This window comes from Pelophylax lessonae (assembly GCF_965119305.1).
Source record: "Pelophylax lessonae genome assembly, chromosome: 9".
Classification (NCBI taxonomy): domain Eukaryota; kingdom Metazoa; phylum Chordata; class Amphibia; order Anura; family Ranidae; genus Pelophylax; species Pelophylax lessonae.
The window spans coordinates 270,666,371-270,690,546 of record NC_138776.1 but is presented as its reverse complement, the minus strand read 5'-3'; the positions used below and the strand labels follow the sequence as shown (position 1 = coordinate 270,690,546).

The window sequence follows — 24,176 nt, the reverse complement described above, 5'->3', positions numbered from 1 at the left end:
TATTTCTCTCAGATAATCTTCCTTCTCTGTGCTGCAGACACAATTTATGTCTCTAGACTGGATTTATGGAGATTCTGGGGTTCAGCTGGCAGTAAAATATTGATGTTCACCATAGATGTTGCTCAGCCTAGACACCTGGGGTATGTACCTTGGGTCTTCTGTCCCATGCCCGGGTCTAGCAAGATCTCTGACAGAAGAATTCTCCCGGGGTTACTTGCTCTGTTATTTGCTGGCTGTGCCGGGTGGAGGGATATGTCTGTATAGTCTCACACCCAAGTCACTGAGTTCCTTTCATTTTTATTGAGCCGTGTATATTCTATCTATACAATGCACACACTGTTACACACAAACACACAAACACTTGAAGAAAAGACATGAAAAGACACGCACACTGGTGAACGGTCGCAAACAGTTTTACAATCCACAGTAAACATGAATGAGCCACAAATCCACCCTTCTGGTGTCACGGAGAATAAGCTGACAGTGCACCACCCTGCAATTCCAGGTGTACTCTCACCTCTTCAGATGGACCCCATTGCTCCATACCAAGAGGACACACCCAGCATGAAATCACACACCTTCAGGTACATGTAGGCGGAGCCTCCTCTTTAGGTAGCCAGCTCTGGCTACTAGAGATAAAGAGACACTTTATAGTGCTCACTCACAAGGTTGAAAAAGCAATCCAGCTTTGAATAAACACAATCACTGCAGATTCCCCAAGCATCAGTCTCAGTGTAACTTGAGGGCACTCCGCCTAACGTGATGATGTCCTCAAACCACTCCCATCTGATGCGTTGCATCCTGATTGGACTTCCCCAGAGATATATATGGTCTTCAGGATCAGTCCAGTCTTCATCTTGGTTGTTCTCCCCCCATCCTCACTCTCTGACCTCTGGTGGGGCTCAGCCCCGCTGTTATTCATGACTAAATCATGGACTAAATAAGGAAGTGCGGGACTTCTTGTGTTGGGAAGATGGCAATGAGTGATAGAGGGGGAGGGGACACTCGTCCTATAATCCCCTCATCACTGTCTCGTTGTTTCCTCACTCTCTGACTAAGGTCCATGAATAAAGAAATGAACTGGTAGGAGATCAGAGGACCCATTTACTAGTTACCTGGAGGGTGGAACTGTAAGATCCTCTGAGACAAAGCTGTCTGATGTGGGCGGAGTCCTGGTTTAGGGGAACCAATCTACTGATGTCTAGTAATAATCTTTGTATTTCTATTTTAGTACATGGACGGGAGATGAGGAAAACCTCAGAGGATTGTCTCACTTTGTCTCCAGGCTGTAAAGTAGAAGATGAGGACATCACACAGTATAGTCCAGGAGAAAACCCGGCTACCTCAAATGTCCATCCGGCACCACGCAGTGTAGATGGACCATCGTATTCCTCTTATCCTGAGGAACCTCAGACTGTGAGGGACGGTGCCGGACCATCGTATTCCTCTTATCCTGAGGAACCTCAAACTGTGAGGGACAGTGCCGTACTTACAACAGATAAGAGGTTCTCCTGTTCTGAGTGCGGGAAGAGTTTCCGTTTGAAAGGCAATCTTAATGTGCATAAAAAATCTCACACCGGTGAAAAGCCGTATTCCTGTCCTGAGTGCGGGAAATGTTTTGCACAGAAGTTCAATCTTTCCAGACATCAGAGTTTTCACCCTGGTAAGCAGCCGTATTCCTGTCCTGAGTGCGGGAAATGTTTTTCATGCAAATCCACTTTTTCCACACATCAGAGATCTCACAATAGTGGGAGGCCATATTCCTGTCCTGCGTGTGGGAAACGTTTTGCACATATGTCCGCTCTTTCCACACATCAGAGATCGCATACAGGTGAGAAGCCGTATTCCTGTCCTGAGTGCGGGAAATGTTTTTCAGAGAAGTCCTATCTTTCCAAACATCAGAGATCTCACACTGGTGAGAAGCCGTATTCCTGTCCTGAGTGTGGAAAATGTTTTTCGCGGAAGTTCACTCTTTCCAAACATCAGATATTACACACTGGTGAGAAGCCTTATTCCTGTCCTGAGTGCGGGAAATGTTTTTCATGCAAATCCACTCTTTCCACACATCAGAGATCGCACACTGGTGAGAGGCCGTATTCCTGTCCTGAGTGTGGGAAATGTTTTGCACAGAGTTCTTCTCTTTCCACACATCAGAGATTGCACACTGGTGAGAAGCCGTATTCCTGTCCTGAATGCGGGAAATGTTTTTCAGAGAAGTCCACTCTTTCCAAGCATCAGAGATCTCACACGGGTGAGAAGTCGTATTCCTGTCCTGCGTGCGGGAAATGTTTTATACAGAAGTCCAATCTTTACAGACATCAGAGATCTCACACGGGTGAGAAGCCGTATTCCTGTCCTGAGTGCGCGAAATGTTTTACACAGAAGTCTCATCTTTCCAAACATCAGAGATCTCACACTGGTGAGAAGCCGTATTGCTGTCCTGAGTGCGGGAAATGTTTTGCACAGAAGTCCCATCTTTCCACACATCAGAGATCTCACACGGAGGAGAATGAACTTTCTACTTAGTGCCTTGAGTGCGGGAAATGTCTTCTATATGAATGTTGGTGGACATGTGGGGAAGAAGCACACCCTGATATACACCTGAGATATACTCCATTGCTGAGTACATTTTGTGCGGGAAGATTTCACAAACACTTACAGGTCTGGTTGTTATAAATGTGTTGATGAAATGTGACCCGCATTCCCCCAGTCATGGTGAATTGGGATTTCCTATAATGGTCAGTTCCATCTAGTGGCCATAATGTGCTTTCCTGACAGATGTCCATGGCAGCATACGTTTGGGTAGCCCCGCCCTCGTTCCTCCCCCCATAAGACCCAACCCCCATAAATGTTCAGGATAAGCCAATGGCTGCGTTCCTTTTTTGTCCTCCTCACTTATAGGACCATTTTTGTATGAAGTTTTCCTACCTATTGGAAGTATTGGTGGGCGGGTCTGGTGCTGGGCAGCTGTGCGGGATGTCAGGAGCTTGAGTGGTCATTGAGTCCCCAGCTATCAGCGGGGTGGTGTTATGGCACACATATGTAGGGGATCCATGCCTGGAGAGTGGACCATGCCATCGGCGGCCATTTGCATTGGCTGGGAGCCCAGCTGTGAGCGGGTGGCCATTAAGTGTTAGACACTTGAAATTCGTTTCGGTGCGAATACAAATTCCGACAAATTTTTGGTTATTCCTAGATTCGGATGTATCAAAATCTCCAAATGAAATTGTAATGAATTTCTTTGAAATCTGTTAAAATTTGTTTTGTTTATTCATTTTCTAACGAATTCCACCTTCAGCAGGGAGCATCGATAGTTTCAAAAAACTATTAGATGGGCACCTTAAAGACCACAACATACAGGGGTATACAATGTACAACATACAGCGGTATACAATGTACAACATACAGGGGAATACAATGTACGGTCAACAGCAAACACACACACTCATCATAGGTTGAACTGGATGGACTGATGTCTTTTTTCAACCTCCCTAACTATGTAACTTTTTAGAACGATTCAAATTCGGATCAGTCAAAAAACGATCGACCGATGCAAATTCTGTGTGAAGAAATAGCTGGTTGTTAAGCAGCAAGCCGGGAAGCCGGTCGCCCGCATCCTTAACAACCATGATTCATCAGCTGTCAGCGGGCTTCCCCACTGACAGATGAATGGAAAGAAAAGAATGGCGGCAATAGAAAAAAATGGCGTTGTCCACCCCCCCCCCCCCCTCCATTCCATATCAGGCCCTTCGGGGGCCAAAATGTAAAAAAATAAATAAAAAACAGCATGGGTTCTCCCCTAAAATCCATGCCAGACCCTTTATCCCGGGATGCAGCCTGGCAGGTCAAGAAAGTGGGAGGGATGAGTGAGGGCCCCCCTCTCCTTAACAATACCAGGCCACATGTCCTCCAACATAGGTGGGTGGGTGATTTGGGGAAGCTCTGTCCCCCCCCACCCCACTCCAAAGCACCTCACCCCATGTTGATGGAGACATGGGCCTCTTCCCCACAACCGTGGCCTGTGCTTGTGGGGGTCTGCAGGCAGGGGGCTTGTTGTAATCTGAAAGCCTCTTTTACCAAGGGGGCCCCCCAGCTCTGCCCACCATGTAAATGAGTATCTGGAACATATTTCCCGTACCTATTCACCAAAAAAGTGTCAAGAAGTAATAAGAACACACACACAATTTTTGAAAAATCCTTTATTAAAAAATAACTACTGCAGACTCCTCCTCCATTTGACATTTCTTACATAGGTAAGGGGCGGTAAGTATATCCAAGAGATATACCTAACCTACAGGTAGGCTGAAACCTACCTTATTAAAGATAAGAGTACACTAACTATGAGTCATAAACAAGATGGGCTTTGATCATATACCTAGGTGACCCCTATAGAGAGAGACACCCACATATTATGGGAGTATAAACTCCATCCGGTGTATACCAACCTGCTATCCTCATAAGGTGATTATCCTTCCTCCTTTCTGTATGAATAGATATAGAATAGAGAATGTAATTACTCCTCACACTACTACACATATCTATTTTATCTTGTACCTAGGATCATCAGGACCGATACCTATATATACAACACATTTTGACCAATTTTCCCCCCTGTGTCCGCTCCAGGTCGGGTTAGTTTGTTGGGGGTTGGAAGGAAGGCCGTGTGCTAGTAAGCCATGTTTGTATTTATTATGATGTACATAAATACAGATTATGTTCTATGTTTATGAAACACTAATATCTAGTCTGTTTATAAGAGAAAACTGTCTGTACATCTTCATGGTCCTGAAAAAGCCTTGTGCGAAATGTGTTGACCTGTGAACAGAGGAAATATCTATACCTACACGAACCTTATGATATATACCAACTTATCCTTATATATGTATGATGTACATGAGTGAAATTAGTAGGAGACATTGATCTCCTGTGTACGAGCTGAGCTCAGTTTGGGGCCAGTTTCCTCATTTTATTGAGATCTGGTTTTAGATAAATCAATAAATGTTATTTTAGGATAAATCCATGTAGTTGTTATCTGTCTCATGCTGTGCCCTTAAAGTCCACACATATGACAGTGGTTCCTTGTGATCATCTGTAGTTTCGCATTTTTTTTTGGATAAGAGAAGGGATTTAGTGGGATTCTCCAAATAACTGTTCACAGGTGAGGACAACTCTCTCAATAGAACTGTATCGCAGATCATCTGCAGGACCATAAAGCACCTGTATGGGATGAACAAGTCCCTTTGTAGCTGAAGGAACTCAGTGAACCTTGCCTCTTCAAGACTAGGGATGATCGAACTGTTCGGGTCGACCATCGGTTCGACCCGAACATTGGATGTTCGATATTCGGCCGAATACCGAACTTTTTGCGGTAAAAGTTCGGTATTCGGCCACCAGAACCGCCCAAAATGCACTGGGACAGGAACTGGGCTTTAAAAGCCCGTGATTGGACCAGAAATGTCTGCAAAAGCCAATGAGGGGGCAGGAGTCTCCTAGGAACGTGACTGGAGTGACTACGGGGACCAGAGGCCAATCAGGAGGGAATACGCCCCACACTATATAGATAGCCCCGCCTAACCCCTAGCACAGTGATACAGAGCCTGTTGAAGAGAGTGGAAGCAGTTCTCTGACTCCTGCTTTGCTACACTACATTTCCTATATGAAATGTGCAAAAAGGGTTGAAACGGCGCTACCTGAAAAGTGATTGATAATATAGTGCAATAATGTGCAAATGCCTTTTAAAAGGAAAGTGACACCGGCAAATAATAAATAACGTGAAAACTAATAATATTCCAAAGGGTTAAAAACCACACATTTCCTTATCAATAACCACAACCGATATGATCTGTTGGTGTGTGGTGAATTTTATCTGTAAAATAATAATAATAGTGCCAACAAGTGAGCAAATATTGTAGTGGGTTTATTCAAATAGTGATACAGTGTAAATCCAACAATATATAATATATAAATCCCTGGTGGTGAAGTGATGGATATAAGTGACCAAAGTGAATACTGAAGTGCTGTATTCCTTAGAAGTGTAGGTGTTGTAGTACCCCTGATGACCACTAAGTGAGGTATATACGACCTGTTCACATGAAGTGGTCCCAAGAGGGGTGGATAGTGGGGTCCTCTCCTTATCCCGCAAGGCACCGGCTGGTAATCTCACGGAAAGAAAAGAAAGGGGAGCCCCATCAAGTAGTATGCGAGGTTAAACCAATGTAGAAAGCAGTAAAAACTCACGGTGAAGCTGCCTCGGATCAGTGTAGAGAGACGCCGGGAAGCTTCCGCGTTCCACGGCCTCCTTCTTTAATCCCTCACTTGGTTATTAGTATTTAAAATAGATTTTTAATTAACTTATCCAGGCGACCCCTTCGGACTTTACTTACTCTCTGAAACACTATTCTTATATCAGAATTTTTTATACAGTATGATCCCATCTGAACCTTCTCGTCCAACATCCTTCTCACCAATAAATATTAAAGAATTCCTCTCTTTTATCAATATAAAATTCCTCTGTTTTTAACACAAATATAAATTTTAAAAAGTTTTTTATATATTTTTTATATATTTTTTACATATATTGTATATATTTTTACCTTATTTTACTTGAGTAAACTCCCTCCCCGCTATAAACAAAATATCTCAAAAGATGTGTAATAAGAGGTAATATATCCATACACACTAGGGGGTGCTCTCACATAAATGAAGGAGCATGGGATGTTTGTCCACTCCCGGGGAGATTAGAACACAAGATTTGGAAAATAAAGATTTTTATTCCTTTATCCTTTTTTATTTTTGGAATTACATTAAAGTTAAAAGTTTTTCACATACATTTTTTCTTTTTTCTTTTTTAAATAATACGTTTTGCTTCACATGAATCAGACTAGTTCCGTGTAGGTATCTGGTGAAAGCTGCTTTGCGCATGATGTGAAATATAGCAGCCGTATGTAAATTGCTTAACATGTCCGAACGCCGTGCGGAATCATCTTGTGGAGTGGGTGAGCAAGATGGCGCACGTCCGGCAGTTCATTGAGGAGCACCAAGATGGCCGCGGGTAGCCGTTTGGTTGCTATGACATCGGCTGGCTATAAAGATTCCGGGAGTGCGTGGTGGTGACGCCGCTCCAGCAGACGTCCTCTGACGAAACGCGTAGGGCGGGTCCATTGCGTCATTACGTCACTTCCGGTCTCGGACTTGGGAGCCGTGGAACGCGGAAGCTTCCCGGCGTCTCTCTACACTGATCCGAGGCAGCTTCACCGTGAGTTTTTACTGCTTTCTACATTGGTTTAACCTTGCATACTACTTGATGGGGCTCCCCTTTCTTTTCTTTCCGTGAGATTACCAGCCGGTGCCTTGCGGGATAAGGAGAGGACCCCACTATCCACCCCTCTTGGGACCACTTCATGTGAACAGGTCGTATATACCTCACTTAGTGGTCATCAGGGGTACTACAACACCTACACTTCTAAGGAATACAGCACTTCAGTATTCACTTTGGTCACTTATATCCATCACTTCACCACCAGGGATTTATATATTATATATTGTTGGATTTACACTGTATCACTATTTGAATAAACCCACTACAATATCTGCTCACTTGTTGGCACTATTATTATTATTTTACAGATAAAATTCACCACACACCAACAGATCATATCGGTTGTGGTTATTGATAAGGAAATGTGTGGTTTTTAACCCTTTGGAATATTATTAGTTTTCACGTTATTTATTATTTGCCGGTGTCACTTTCCTTTTAAAAGGCATTTGCACATTATTGCACTATATTATCAATCACTTTTCAGGTAGCGCCGTTTCAACCCTTTTTGCACATTTCACTTTATCCTTAACCCTTCGGGGTTTGGTTGTTGGCTGCTTACACCTTTACACCCGTTCTACACTGTTCTACCTCATACTCCATAGCGCTGGTCACCCTTGCCTTTTACACATTTCCTATATATCGAGTGGTTCTAAAGCTCCATATAGCAGAATTGTATTTAGCTTACAGCCAGTGTAGTTAGATACAGCGATTGTGCTGGTTTTTTGAGTTACAAAAAAAAAAAAAACTTAAAGGACAGTGTCAGTCTTCTGCTGTATGGAGCTTTCTATTTAGTGCGAGGAAAGGGATATCTAGTGTAGTTAGGGAACTTTGTACTACATTAGTTATATTTAATAATTGAGTTTCTGTAGGGAAAGTGTGAGGGTTCTGTTTAGTGAGCACGTTGCACAGTGCTGCTCTATCACAGCAGGTGTACGTGCTTGCTAGGCAGCAAAATACAGTGACAACTTAACGCCTGTTGTTCAAAGCGTTAGGTCCACTGTGCAAAAGGCTTTGCTACTGTGCGTGACACGCATCTGCTGTGCTGTATCCAGCGACAACTGTGGGTCGCATAGCAGTGTGCGTTTTTCACCGCACACAGTTGCCAACGCATCAGTGACAACTTAACGCCTGTTGTTCAAAGCGTTAGGTCCACTGTGCAAAAGCCTTTGCAACTGTGCGTGACACGCATCTGCTGTGCTGTATCCATCGACAACTGTGGGTCGCATAGCAGTGTGCGTTTTTCACCGCACACAGTTGCCAACGCATCAGTGACAAATATGCCTGGTAGACCAAGAAAAGGCATACGTGGCCCTGCTGCGGAAAGGGGCACAGCTTCTAGGGTGTCTAGAGGCAGGGGTGGACGTGGTGGTCAGTCCTCAGCCAGGCCACCATTTGGATTGTTCTCCGGCAGTGGCCAAGCTATACGTCCACAGTATGTACAGGAGGTGGTGGACTATATGACCAAACCCTCATCATCGGCATCATCTGCAACTACAGTGACCCAGGCAGAGAAAAGTGGTCAGTCTTCTGCAGTTGTCAGAACAAATACAGATGAGTCCATGTCCACCTCACATCCTCCCTTAGACCCAACTTCAGACATGACAGAGGAGTCAGCTGAGCTGTTTGACCACAGTGTCAGCCATCTACTCCAGCCTGATGCTCAGTCCTTTATGGAGTCAGATGTTGGGTCTGAGTTTGAGGAGGAGGCAGACCAAGCAAGAGGGGAGAGCAGACGGCCCGCTCCATCTAAGCCCGCACCTGTTGTCTCCCGGGCCATGTCTGATGCTCAGTCCTTGATGGAGTCAGATGTTGGGTCTGAGGTTGAGGAGGAGCCAGAGCAAACAAGAGGGGAGAGCAGACGGCCCGCTCCATCTAAGGCCGCACCTGTTGTCTCCCGGGCCACTATACACACCTCATCTTGCTGGGCCTTTTTTGAGACATCCCATGCAGACAAAACAGTTGCGATCTGCAAGATTTGTAAGAAGGGTATAAAACGGGGCAAAAATGTCAACCACCTGGGTACAAGCTGCCTAAACAGGCATTTGACAACCCACCACTCGGCCCGTTGGCAGGAGCATTTAAAGAACCCACAAAAGGGCCAAAGATCGGTCAGTCGGCCTCCTAGTCCTCCTCGCGCTCCTCCTCATGCTCCACCTGCTCCACCTGCACATCAGTCTGTTCCTGGCCCTGCTATAGTCACTCGTCACCTGTTGGCAGCCTTCACTGACAGGGATGATGATATAGCAGGCAGTGTCGCATCTACCTCCAGCACACCACCAGCTGTAACATCTAGACGCCAAATTTCGATTCCACACATGCTGGAACGAAAAACAATGTATACTCCCCGCCACCCACATGCCCAGCGTCTAAACAGTAGTTTGGCTAAACTACTGGCTCTGCAACTATTACCATTTAACCTGGTAGAGTCTGCTCCCTTCCGTGACTTTGCAAAATGTGCAGTTCCACAGTGGCAGGTGCCAAGTCGGCATTACTTTGCCCGTAAGGCCCTGCCATCCCTATACCAACATGTGGAAGGCAATGTAGTGTCGTCCCTGGCCAAGTCAGTCAGCCGTAAGATACACTTGACGGATGACACTTGGTCAAGCAAACATGGGCAGGGACGGTACATTTCTGTCACTGCTCACTGGGTGACACTGCTTGCCAGTGGAAGGGATTGTAGCCAGGGCTTGGTGCTGGTGCTGCAGCCAGTGTTGCCCCCACGTCTGCAAACAGCTGGTGGTGTCGCTGATCCGGGTAGATCGATCACTTCTACCCCCTCCTGCTCCTCCTCCTCTACCTCCTCCATGCCCTCCTCTGCAGCATGGTCCTTTGAATATGATGAGGTACCACGTAAACGTTCAAAGGGCTATTCTATGTCTCAGGCCAAAAGGTGTCACGCAGTGCTGCAGCTTGTGTGTCTAGGGGACAGGCAGCACACTGCCCCTCAGATTCTTGGGGCTCTGCAGGCACAGGCCCAGAGGTGGTTGACACCACGCCAGCTGCAGCCAGGGATGGTGGTTACTGATAATGGGTCAAACCTCCTGGCCGCCCTTCGTCAGGGAAAGTTAACCCATGTGCCATGCCTGGCGCATGTCCTGAATCTCGTGGTACAGCGGTTTTTGAACTCGTACCGGGGAATGCAGGATGTGCTAAGGATGGCAAGAAGGGTGTGCAGTCACTTCAGGCGGTCGTACAGTGCCACTGCACGTTTGGCCGAAGTACAGCGCGAGTTTCACCTGCCGGTACACCGCCTCATCTGTGACATGCCCACCCGCTGGAACTCCACCTTGGCTATGCTGCAGCGCCTGTACACGCAGCAGAGGGCCCTCAATGAATACCTATGCGAATATGGCACCAGCACTGGCTCTTTTCACCACGGCAGTGGCTTTTGATTAAGGATGCATGCGCTGTCCTCTCGCCATTTGAGGAGGCCACAAGGATGGTCACCCAGGACAGCGCATGCATCAGTGACACCCTACCGGTACTGTTTTTGTTGGAGCACACTCTGCGTGGCATTATGGACAGGGCACTGGAGGCAGAGCAGCAGGAGGAAGAGGAGGACTTCCTTGCCTCTCAAGGCCCCCTTTATCCTGAGAATCCTGACCCCATTATGCCTAGCTCCCAGAGGCCCGAGCTGTAACGCTCCTGCGTTTTATGTATGATGTGGATTTACAGCTGCAGAAATATTCCACTTCAGTAGTCATGTAGAGAAACGCTGAGACACCATTCCCAACTCCCAAAGACTCATCATGTGTGGATGATCTCAATTCAGCAAGTAAATACACACACTCAATAAGATGTTCCTAGAGTGACTTATGTATATAGTAACACAGTGATGATAGGCTGAAGAGACAGGTTGGGTAGAGATGGTAGATGACAGACACTTGAAAGGAAATGTTCTTGAAAGTAAGATAGTAGCAGATGGGATGCAGATAGGTTAGCAATCATGTATGGTAGCAGATGATAGAGTAACAGGTGAACATACGGGAGAGACCAACCCAGTGCAAGAGCAAATGGTAGTAGGCTCAAGAGCTAGCAATCTTAGATAATGCAGATGTAATAATAGTCCTTAGTATGCAGAGCTAGATAGTGTAAGCTTTAGTATGAAGGTTTATAGAGGTTTCCCCTGTGGGGTACTTATCACTAGTAGCAATGTAGCAGAGGAGAGGTTCGTCAAGAGCGGATGATCCGGTAGTGGGATACAGGGATCAGCGCAGCGTGGTTCCGACAGCGAGGTATGCTTGCAAGCATGAGAGCTTCAAGACAGGTTAGCATCAAGGCACAAAGCAGGTTGAACGAACACATGTGAGTGAGAGCTGGTGATTTAAATAGCTGTTCAGTCCGGCGCCTCATGATGATGTCAGCACTCTTAAAGGGAAACACACCTATATGTGCTTCATCTATCTAGGTAGATGGAAAGCACCCGGAAATGATGTGATAGGAGGCACTGAGAGTGCCAGAACCTTACAGTACCCCCCCCGTAAGGCCGGCTCCGGAAGGCCTCTAAGGCTGGTTGTCGATATAAGAATCGGAAAAAGCTGGTTGCCGATGTGAGAATCGGAAAAGACTGGTTGCCGATACGAGAATCGGATAATACTGGTTGCCGATACGAGAATCGGATAATACTGGTTGCCGATACGAGAATCGGATAAGACTGGTTGCCGATACGAGAATCGGATAAGACTGGTTGCCGATACGAGAATCGGATAAGACTGGTTGCCGATACGAGAATCGGATAAGGCTGGTTGCCGATACGAGAATCGGATAAGACTGGTTGCCGATACGAGAATCGGATAAGGCTGGTTGCCGATACGAGAATCGGATAAGACTGGTTGCCGATACGAGAATCGGATAAGGCTGGTTGCCGATACGAGAATCGGATAAGGCTGGTTGCCGATACGAGAATCGGATAAGACTGGTTGCCGATGTGAAAATCGGATCACTTGTTGCCGATATGAGAATCGGATCAGGTTGGTAACCGATGTGAGAATCGGATCACTTGTTGCCGATATGAGAATCGGATCAGGTTGGTAACCGATGTGAGAATCGGATCAGGTTGGTAACCGATGTGAGAATCGGATCACTTGTTGCCGATATGAGAATCGGATCAGGTTGGTAACCGATCTGAGAATCGGATCACTTGTTGCCGATATGAGAATCGGATCAGGTTGGTAACCGATCTGAGAATCGGATAGGACTTGTTGCCGATACGAGAATCGGATCAGGTTGGTAACCGATGTGAGAATCGGATCACTTGTTGCCGATATGAAAATCGGATCAGGTTGGTAACCGATGTGAGAATCGGATCACTTGTTGCCGATATGAAAATCGGATCAGGTTGGTAACCGATGTGAGAATCGGATCACTTGTTGCCGATATGAGAATCGGATCACTTGTTGTTAGGGTGTCTGCTACATGAACCCCTCACTAGAATCGGACGCATAACCATCCGAAGTAGTCCTAACAACCAATGCTTCTTCAAACATCCTCAGATCCTTCCTACATACCACCGTGCCATTAGAAGCGCGTACGCAGTCAGGTGCAAGAATCTCAATGTTTTCATTGGAAGCTAAAAATGTGCTTGCAAAAATAGGAGTATCTATACCAACATCTGCCAATTTCTGGGTGTCCTTTTCTGATATAGAACGGGGACAGGGCTGGCAACAGCCTTGGTAATTTCCAGGCTGTTTTTCAGGGAAGACAGTTCGGATTCGCATGGCCTCCATTGGGAGAGCCTTAGGCCTATGGGGTCGGGTTGGGCAGGATGTAATGAAATGTCCCCCTTCTCCACAATAAAAACAAAGGCCACAGATTCTCCTGTGATCTTTTTTTTTTTGTAAGGACAACTTAGCATGTACGGCACCAATCTCCATAGGCTCCTCATCCATCTCTATTGGATCAGGGTTCAAATGAGACGTGTCAGAGTGACAAGGCTGACTGTTTAAGGCAGGCTTGGACCATGACCAGGCAGGATCACCATATTCATTTGGTTTCCTTTTTTCCCTAGGTAGCCGGGGTCTGCGGTTACCTGGAGCAGGTTTAGGAGTAGATTTTTGGGAGGGGAGACACTGGGAGTGCATCGCAATTGCAAATGATTCCCAATTGTCTAGGATCGGACTTTTTTCTTGCAGTTTCTGGTATGCCCACGTTTTCATTTTGCCAGAAAGCAAATTAATGGCAGCATGCACTTTAATAAAGTCATTATGATAGGTCCTGGGCTTAAGGATAAATAGGAGCTCACAATCCATACGAAAAAAAAGAAAAGAGGAACGGGAACCATCAAACCTGTCTGGTAGAAGGACAAGAGGTTCTGGGGGTTGAGCAGCAGTAGGCTGTGTCAGTCTGGCCACCTGCTGCGTCAGAGCCTGATTGTCTTCTTTTAATTCAGTAAGTGCGTGTATTAACGCAGTTACTTGTTGTGTTAACTGTGTCACCTGAGTGGTCATTTCTGCTGAATCCATTTTATCTGGTTCGTTCAATCTGTAACGCTCCTGCCTTTTATGTATGATGTGGATTTACAGCTGCAGAAATATTCCACTTCAGTAGTCATGTAGAGAAACGCTGAGACACCATTCCCAACTCCCAATGACTCATCATGTGTGGAGGATCTCAATTCAGCAAGTAAATACACACACTCAATAAGATGTTCCTAGAGTGACTTATGTATATAGTAACACAGTGATGATAGGCTGAAGAGACAGGTTGGGTAGAGATGGTAGATGACAGACACTTGAAAGGAAATGTTCTTGAAAGTAAGATAGTAGCAGATGGGATGCAGATAGGTTAGCAATCATGTATGGTAGCAGATGATAGAGTAGCAGGTGAACATACAGGAGAGACCAACCCAGTGCAAGAGCAGATGGTAGTAGGCTCAAGAGCTAGCAATCTTAGATAATGCAGATGTAATAATAGTCCTTAGTATGCAGAGCTAGATAGTGTAAGCTTTAGTATGAAGGTTTATAGAGGTTTCCCCTGTGGGGTACTTATCACTAATAGCAATGTAGCAGAGGAGAGGTTCGTCAAGAGCGGATGATCCGGTAGCGGGATACAGGGATCAGCGCAGCGTGGTTCCGACAGCGAGGTATGCTTGCAAGCATGAGAGCTTCAAGACAGGTTAGCATCAAGGCACAAAGCAGGTTGAACGAACACATGTGAGTGAGAGCTGGTGATTTAAATAGCTGTTCAGTCCGGCGCCTCATGATGATGTCAGCACTCTTAAAGGGAAACACACCTATATGTGCTTCATCTATCTAGGTAGATAGAAAGCACCCGGAAATGATGTGATAGGAGGCACTGAGAGTGCCAGAACCTTACACGAGCAGGATCCAGGGGCGGAAGAGGAGGAGGAGGAGGACGATTCTGCGGGAACTTTTGCAGGGTTTGAGGAGGAGGAGTAGGAGGAGGGAGACATGCGGCAATCTGCAAGGCCTAGTTTGACTCCCTCGGGACACTTTGGAGTAGTGCGTGGCTGGGAGGAGGAGGAGCCCATTCAAGATAATGTAGTTTTGAGTGACCCCGAGGAGTCAGCTTCTCAGGCCTTCGCTAATTTGCGACGCATGGGAAACATGATGCTTCAGAGCCTGCGAAAGGACCCCAGAATCAAGGCCATTAAAGAGACTGACCACTATTGGTTAGCCACCCTACTTGACCCCCGGTACAAGTGTAAAGTCTCTGAGCTTTTCCCATGCACCCAGAGAGTCCACAGGATCAAATCCCTTGAGGACAGTCTCAAGAGGATTCTGGTGAACACGTTCCCCGACTCCCGTAGGGTGCAGGGGCGGGGACAACCTACCATGGATTCTACTGGTGGTCACGAGAGGAGCGTTGGAGAAGGCGTGCGGTTGACGGATGCCTTTCGGTCTTTTTTTAGTCCTCACCGCCCAGGCCTCTCAGCTGCCACATCGCATCGACAGCATCTGCATCACATGGTGGACGATTACGTGAGGGCACAAAGTGACACAGAGGGCTTTTCATGTGACGACACCAATCCACTGGCATACTGGGTCTCAAGATTAGACCACTGGCCAGAACTGGCCCAGTATGCCATGGAGTTGTTGGCCTGCCCTGCTTCCAGTGTCCTATCGGAACGGGCATTCAGCGCAGCAGGAGGATTCGTCACAGACCATCGAACGAGACTCTCCACCGACTCAGTCGACCGTTTGACATTCATTAAAATGAATCAGTCGTGGATATCAAGCTTTGATGCACCTGATGCAGACCTTGTAGACTAGGCTATCGTTGTGATGTGGCAGCTAAACCTCAGTTTAAGCCTGGACCATAGTGCCACCCTCAAACCCTTCTCTCATTCTCTTTACGTTCACAGAACCTCATTTTGGTTATAACAAAAACTACCATGTTTGCGCACCTGTTCCACAGGTGCACACCTTTACAATTTTTGGGCCTCCTTCAACACCAGCTCTTTGGGGTTAAGGTGGGGAGGCTATGCTAAAACAAAAACGACAATGTTTGCGCACCTGTTCCACAGGTGCACACCTTTACAATTTTTGGGCCTCCTTCAACACCAGCTCTTTGGGGTTAAGGTGGGGAGGCTATGCTAAACAAAAACTACCATGTTTGCGCACCTGTTCCACAGGTGCACACCTTTACAATTTTTGGGCCTCCTTCAACACCAGCTCTTTGGGGTTAAGGTGGGGAGGCTATGCTAAACAAAAACTACCATGTTTGCGAACCTGTTCCACAGGTGCACACCTTTACAATTTTTGGGCCTCCTTCAAAGCCAGCTCTTTGGGGTTATGGTGGGGAGGCTCCGCCAACACCAAAACTACCATGTTTGCGCACCTGTTCCACATGTGCACACCTTCATAATTTTTACGCCTTCTTCAACACCAGCTCTTTGGGCTTACAGTGGTATGGCTCCGCCAACACCCAAACAACAATTTTTGCGCACCTGTCACACAGATGCATATCATTGTAATTTTTTTCCTTACAAAGGCAATTATTGCCTTCATTACCAGCACTTTCATAGGGATATGGTGTCAAGGCATCGTCCGCACCACCAAATGCCCAATTTTTAAGCATCCTTTACTTCTATTCAAAGTCAAGAGACAACAGTATTCATCCAAAACATCTCTAATCTTGTTCACTCTGCACTACATTGTGGCCCCTCCCCCTAACCCTAACCCTCAATGTATCCGTGCATATATGTCTGTTTCCTGTGAGAATTGAAGTTAAAGTGCACCAAACACCATTTTACATGAAATAAAGTGCAATTACATACATCTTTGGACTTCTTGAAAACATTTGGTAATAATAGCCCCATTGTGGAAATACACCCGTTAATTATATGCACATTTAACCACTTAAGCCCCGGAGGATTTTCCTGCTAAACGACCAGGGGGTATTTTGCGATTCAGCACTGCGTGACTTTAACGGACAATTGCGCGGTCGTGCGACGCTGTACCTAAACGAATTTGACGTCCTTTTTTTCCCACAAACAGAGCTTTCTTTTGGTGGTATTTGATCACCCGTGCGATTTTTACTTTTTGCGCTATAAACAAAAAAAGAGCGTACATTTTGCAAAAATAACAATATTTTTCACATTTTTTTATATGAAATTCCCCCCAAAAAAATGTAAAAATCAAAATTTTTTAACATTTTCGGCCAATTTGTTTTATGCTACCTATGTTTGGTAAAAAAAAATCGCAAAAAGCGTATTTTGATTGGTTTGCGCAAAAATTATCGCGTTTACTAACAAAGGGAAAGATTTTTGTCATTTTTGTTGTTTTTTTTTTTAACGCGTAATGGCGGCGATCTGCAATTTTTTTTTGCGGTACTGCGACATTGCGGCGGACAGATCGGACCCTTGACTGACATTTGTGACACTTTTGGGGTTACCAGTGACATTTCTACAGTAATCAGTGCTATACATATGCACTGTTACTGTAAAAATACACTGGTAGTGAAGGGGTTAACTTTATTTGGGAGGGAGGGGCTGTGTGTGTCCCTAGCGGCGTGGTTTCTACTGTGATTGGCTGTGGCTTGAGCTGTAAGGACACTGATCAATGGATCTACATACTAGATCCGTGTGATCAGTGTCTTTACAGCGAGGAGAATGACAGGCGGCTTGTTTACACAAGCTGCCTGACTTTCTCCCTCTCCCCCGCCGATCGCCGAGTGACCGGCAGACATCGGGTCCGCTGGTCACACGCGCGGGGGGGTCCGTGACCGCGCGGGAGCGCGCCTCCACGGGCGCGCGCTCGCTCCCCAGAGCCTCACAGGCGAGCGACATAGACCTACGTCACTCTGCCTGTGAGGGGCTGACTGCCGCAGTAAATATACTGTGAGCAGTCGGCAAGCGGTTAAAGAGACAGCCCCTTTTTCCAAAAAAAACTCTAATCTTGTTCCCAGTGCACTGCATTATGTCCCCATCATACACATTGGCTGTGCCGTTGATTAGGAGCAAAAGAAAGGCGCGGTTAAGCAAAAAAGTCATTTTTGAAGGTTTGGTATGCTATAATTCTGGTTCTGGACATGCTACAGAGCTGAAACTTCACAGATACACCTTTTAGACCCCCCAGACACTAAATCCAAAGAAATCTCTTTTTTTAATTTTTTCAATAATTGTCTCTCTATCAAAAACGACATTTTTTAAGAACTTTTTTTTGTGTGATTAATAGTCCCTGGGGCATGACCCAGAACCCTAGGCACTTTTTAGGGGCATTTATTGGGTTTTAGTGCTTCAAAATGGTGTTTTTTGATTCCAGAAGTTCGGGTCCCATTGATTTCAATGGGGTTCTGGAATCCGAACCGAACTTTCCTGAAATTCGGGTGTTCTGGTCGAACCGAACTTTTCAAAAGTTCGATCATCCCTATAAAAGATTACCTGCCTCTAAAACGACCTCCGGATAGCCAACAAGACAAGACAGAAGCAAGTCGTACAGTGGTAAGAGTAAATGTACCTACCATACATTGGTCAGGAGTATATCATATATAGCCCAGGGTACAGAGTGCAGGGGTCAGGAGTATATCATATACAGTCCAGGTTACAGAGTGTAGTGGTCAGGAGTATATCACATACAGCCCAGGGTACAGAGTGCAGTGGTCAGGAGTATATCATATACAGCCCAGGGTACAGAGTGCAGTGGTCAGGAGTATATCATATACAGCCCAGGGTACAGAGTGCAGTGGTCAGGAGTATATCACATACAGCCCAGTGTACAGAGTGAAGTGGTCAGGAGTATATCATATACAACCCAGGGTACAGAGTGAAGTGGTCAGGAGTATATCATATACAGCCCAGGGTACAGAGTGAAGTGGTCAGGAGTATATCATATACAGCCCAGGGTACAGAGTGCAGTGGTCAGGAGTATATCATATACCGTCCAGGATACAGAGTGTAGTGGTCAGGAGTATATCATAGACAGCCCAGGGTACAGAGTGCAGTGGTCAGGAGTATATCATATACAGCCCAGGATACAGAGTGCAGTGGTCAGGAGTATATCATATACAGCCCAGGGTACAGAGTGCAGTGGTCAGGAGTATATCATATACAGCCCAGAGTGCAGTGGTCAGGAGTATATCATATACAGCTCAGGTTACAGAGTATAGTGGTCAGGAGTATATCGTATACAGCCCAGTGTACAGAGTGTAGTGGTCAGGAGTATATCATATACAGCTCAGGGTACAGAGTGCAGTAGCCAGGAGTATATCATATACAGCTCAGGGTACAGAGTGCAGTGGTCAAGAGTATATCATATACAGCTCAGGGTACAGAGTGCAGTGGTCAGGAGTATATCATATACAGCCCAGGGTACAGAGTGCAGTGGTCAGGACTTAAGGAGTATATCATATACAGTCCTGTGTATAGAGTGCAGTGGTCAGGAGTATATCATATACAGCCCAGGATACAGAGTGCAGTGGTCAGGAGTATATCATATACAGCTCAGGGTACATAGTGCAGGGGTCAGGAGTATATCATATACAGCCCAGGGTACAGAGTGCAGTGGTCAGGACTTAAGGAGTATATCATATACAGTCCTGTGTATAGAGTGCAGTGGTCAGGAGTATATCATATACAGCCCAGGATACAGAGTGCAGTGGTCAGGAGTATATCATATACAGCTCAGGGTACAGAGTATAGTGGTCAGGAGTATATCGTATACAGCCCAGTGTACAGAGTGCAGTGGTCAGGAGTATATCATATACAGCTCAGGGTACAGAGTGAAGTGGTCAGGAGTATATCATATACAGCTCAGGGTACAGAGTGCAGTGGTCAGGAGTATATCATATGCAGCCCAGGGTACAGAGTGTAGACAACACCGCTAAAGTTTGAATTTAACTATCACCACATCCGTACTCTTTAACAACTAGACTGAGAAACAAGCTGTCATTTATCAGTGCTAGGAATACTTTCTTCTCAGCTGAATAACTTTGTAGTTTCACCAGAACCAGGAGTAATTCCCAGTGGTCAGTGCAGTGGTCCCTGACATTGGTGACCAATGGTAGAAGGACCCCCTTATATCATCATCAGTGGGATGACTGCCCCCCTTACTGATCATTGATGTCATTTGTTACTGAGAGACAGAAATTGTTCACTGCTTAAAGCGGAGTTCCACCCAGGGGATACTTTTTTTAATAAAAATACCCCCGGGACAGTCAGGGCTAGTACATTCCACAATGGCTAGCCTCTGATCTGTCCCAGGTTGCACTTACCTTTTTGGAGAAATACTTACCTTGAAAAAGTATTCTCCAGCGCTGCCATCTCATGTGTGGGCAGCTTGAAGCCAGCGCGATCCTCTTCGGCGTCCTCTTCCTTCTTCTTCGGTCCCACGATGCACTTCACCGGCCCCGCCGTCACTTCCGTTGCGCGCGCGTCATCCCTCCACAGCTTCTGGGTGTGCCCAGAAGCTGTTTAGAAGGGAATGACGCGCGCGCGCCAGGACTGACGTCGGGGCCGGTGCAGGCGCATTGATTCCTGGGAGCGATGACGTTCAGCTCCCAGGAATCATTGCAAAAGCCAGGAAGTGACGAATCGCCGTGGCCGCCGAGGGGAGGAAGAAGGAAGTAAGGTAAGTATATTTTCTCTACAAGGTAAGTAAAAAAAAAAAAAAATTGCGATTATCCATTTGTTTTTCAGGTGACCCGGAGCGAGAAGATGGAGGTAAGTGTAAATTTAGGGTGGAACTCCACTTTAAGGAACCCCTAGAAACCTTTGGAGGAACCCTGGCTGAGAAAGGCTGGACTAGGCAGTAATATATTTCTCTCCCCCTTGGTGGGAGTGGAGATGACCCCCATCTATAAGGATATACAGTACATACACACACAGCACAAGGCCGTGTTCTCACTACAAGACTTTTCTCAGGGCTGCACAAGATGGTGATCTCTTTCTACCCTGACAGGAAGTCTCTATGGAAGACAGGAAGTGATGTTTGACAAAGACAGGAAGTTCCATGAGGTAGGCAGAACCGAGGAGACGTTGCTGGAAGTGGCAGCAGAGGAGGTAATAAGATCTTATCGCCCCCCCCCCCCCCCCCCCCCCCCGTCATGTCCGTCCTCTTCCTCCATAGTCACTGTGATGTCTTTTATCTCCAGCAGATGATGATACACATATATATAGTGTGGAAACCTAGATTAAACCCTTTAGGGTCAGAACATTCCTCCACTTACGTATATATATATATACTGCTCAAACAAATAAAAGGAATGCTTTGAAAACACATCAGATCTCAATGGTGAAAAAATATCATGCTGGATATCTATACTGGTATGGACTGGGTAATGTGTTAGGATCTATACTGGTATGGATTGGGCAATAATGTGTTAGGATCTATACTGGTATGGACTAGGGAATGTATTAGGATCTATACTGGTATGGACAGGGTAATGTGTTAGGACCTATACTGGTATGGACTGGGTAATGTGTTAGGATCTATACTGGTATGGACTGGGTAATGTGTTAGGATCTAAACTGGTATAGTCTGGGTAATGTGTTAGGATCTATACTGGTATGGACTGGGTAATGTGTTAGGATCTATACTGGTATGGACTGTGTAATGTGTTGGGAAGGAAAGGATGTCACATCTTTGATGGAAATTAAAATTATCACCCTACAGAGGGCTGAACTCAAAGACTCCCCGAAAATCAAAGTGAAAAAATGATGCAGCAGGCGAGTCCATTTTGGTGAAATTTCAATGCAGGACCTCAGAATGGTCCTCGGTAGTTTGTATGGCCCCCACGTGCTTGTATGCATGTCTGACAACGTCAGGGCGCTCCTAATGAGACGACAGATGGAGCCCTGGGGTATTTCCTCCCAGATCTGGACCAGGACATTACTGAGCTTCTCAACCGACTTAGGGGCAACCTGGTGGCGTTGGATGGACTGAAACATAATGTCCCAGAGGTGTTCTATCGGATTTAGGTCAGGCGAGCGTGGGGGCCATTCAATGGTACTAATTCCTTCATCCTCCAGGAACTGGCTGCATACTCCCACCACGAGGCCGGGCATTGTTGTGCACCGAGAGGAACCCAGGACCCACTGCACCAGCGTAGGGTCTGACAATGGGTCTAAGGATTTCATCCCAATACCTAATGGCAGTCAGGGTGCCATTGTCTAGCCTGTAGAGGTCTGTGCGTCCCTCCATGGATATTCCTCCCCAGACCATCATTGACCCACCACCAAACCGGTCATGCTGAACGATGTTACAGGCAGCATAATGTTCTCCACGGCTTCTCCAAACCCTTTCACGTCTGTCCCATGTGCTCAGGGTGAACCTGCTCTCATCTGTGAAAAGCACAGGGTGCCAGTGGTGGAGCTGCCAATTCTGGTGTTCAATGGCAAATGCCAATCAAGCTCCATAGTGCCGGGCAGTGAGCACAGGGACCACTAGAGGACGTCGGGCCCTCAGGCCACCCTCATGAAGTCTGTTTCTGATTGTTTAGTCAGAGACATTCATACCAGTGGCCTGCTGGAGATCATTTTGTAGGGCTCTGGCAGTGCTCATCCTGTTGCACAAAAGGAGCAGATACCGGTCCTGATGATGGGTTAAGGACCTTCTATGGCCCTGTCCAGCTCTCCTAGAGTAACTGCCTGTCTCCTGGAATATCCTCCATGCTCCTGAGACTGTGCTGGGAGACACAGCAAACCTTCTGGCAATGGCACGTATTGATGTGCCATCCTGGAGTAGTTGGACTGCCTGTGCAACCTCTATAGGATCCAGGTATCTCCTCATGCTACCAGTAGTGAAACTGACCCCCTCCATAGGGTCCAGGTATGACCTCATGCTACCAGTAGTGACACTGACCCCCTCTATAGGGTCCAGGTATGGCCTCATGCTACCAGTAGTGACACTGACCCCAGCCAAAAGCAACAAAACTAGTGACAAACAGTCAGAAAAGATGAGTAGGGAAAAAAATGTTATTGACCTCCACTTGTAAAACCATTCCTGTTGTGGGGGTCATCCCATTGTTGCCCATCTAGTGCACCTGTTAATTTCATTAAAACCAAAGCAGCGGAATCTGATAAACAACCCCCACTGCTACTTAACTGACCAGATCAATATTCCAGGAGTTTACTTGACTTGAAGCTATACTCTAAATAAAAAGTGTTTCTTTCATTTTTTTTGAGCAGTGTATAATGTTTCATAATCGGTTATCTTTCTTACCTGTCTAGACAGAAACCCACATAGATCAAATGAAGCCACCAATGAGGATGGAGGAGGACCGGAGTCACATGACTGAGAAGATACTAAACCTCACCCTGGAGATCATCTACCTGCTGACCGGAGAGGTGAGGGGGATTCTGGGAGGTCACATGACATCACTCTTATCTCTATTAATAAAACACAGACCTGACCGGAGAGGTGAGGAGGATTCTGGGAGGTCACATGACATCACTCTTATCTCTATTAATAAAACACAGACCTGACCGGAGAGGTGAGGAGGATTCTGGGATTCTAACATGATATTCCTATTGGTTCTCCAATACAGAGATTTCCTCTTCTGAAGTCAGGTGATCATATGACCATCACAGTGCCTCCATGTGACTCCCTAAAACCTGAGAGACACAACATGCAGAAGATTCTAGAAGTCACCAAGAAGATGATGGAGCTGCTGACAGGAGAGGTGAGCGGTGCTGGGAATTCTGGGACATTATCCAGTAACAGACAAGGGATGTGTCTGGATGGTGACTGTATCATTGTGTGTGTCAGGTTCCTATAAGGTGTCAGGATGTCACTGTCTATTTCTCCATGGAGGAGTGGGAGTATTTAGAAGGACACAAGGATCTCTACAAGGACGTCATGATGGAGAATCAGCCGCCCCTCACATCACCGGGTAAGAGGAGACTTTATTGTAAAGGAGAGAGCAGTACGGAGGCTCCACCTAGATCCCCCATCATCTGATAAACACATAGAAATAATGTATTCAGTCAGTGTGTGTGTTTCCTACAGATGGATCCAGTAATGGGAACCCACCAGAGAGATGTCCCCGTCCTCTGTATTCCCGGGATTCCACACAGGAAGGTCACACCATCCCTCACCATCATCAGGTAGATGAGGAACAATCACTGATAGTATCATTAGGATCTGTACATTATCTGCATTGTTACCATTGATGTCATTTTTATTATATATTCAGAGTGGAAACCTGAGAGATTCTAAATTTGAGGTTAAAGAAGAGATAAAAGAGGAGGATGATGAGGATGGGGTGATGGAGGAAATACACAAAGATCTGTACCAGGACACCATGGTGGAGTCATCCAGCTACAGAAACCCACCAGAGAGATGTCCCCGTCCTCTGTATTCCCGGGATTCCACACAGGAAGGTCACACCATCCCCCACCATCATCAGGTAGATGTCTGATAATTATTGGTAGTTATGATTTATAAGCAATCGTGTTTTT

General features: G+C 46.2%; 4 protein-coding genes across 4 annotated transcripts in view; 3 read left to right on the top strand and 1 right to left on the bottom strand.

Annotated features, from left to right (window-relative positions):
* LOC309564066 (uncharacterized protein) overlaps positions 1–22,962 on the top strand; it is a gene marked incomplete at both ends in the record, with an annotated part of 30,261 nt that extends 7,299 nt beyond the window's left edge. Inside the window, 2 exons of the mRNA XM_082268692.1 lie at positions 1,831–2,300; positions 22,947–22,962. Of these exons, the coding sequence (XP_082124818.1) occupies positions 1,831–2,300; positions 22,947–22,962 (486 nt within the window). The remainder of the gene's footprint in view (positions 1–1,830; positions 2,301–22,946) is intronic.
* Positions 1–24,176, top strand: part of LOC309564464 (uncharacterized protein) — a gene marked incomplete at both ends in the record, with an annotated part of 826,241 nt that overhangs the window by 186,537 nt on the left and 615,528 nt on the right.
* Positions 1–24,176, bottom strand: part of LOC309564057 (uncharacterized protein) — a gene marked incomplete at its 5' end in the record, with an annotated part of 455,352 nt that overhangs the window by 235,844 nt on the left and 195,332 nt on the right. The window lies entirely within an intron of this gene.
* On the top strand, positions 22,968–23,676 carry LOC309564065 (uncharacterized protein; the record flags this gene model as incomplete). The annotated part of the gene is made up of 3 exons (XM_082268691.1): positions 22,968–23,063; positions 23,264–23,398; positions 23,530–23,676. 3 exons carry the CDS (start codon positions 22,968–22,970, stop codon positions 23,674–23,676), a joined length of 378 nt encoding a protein of 125 aa, XP_082124817.1.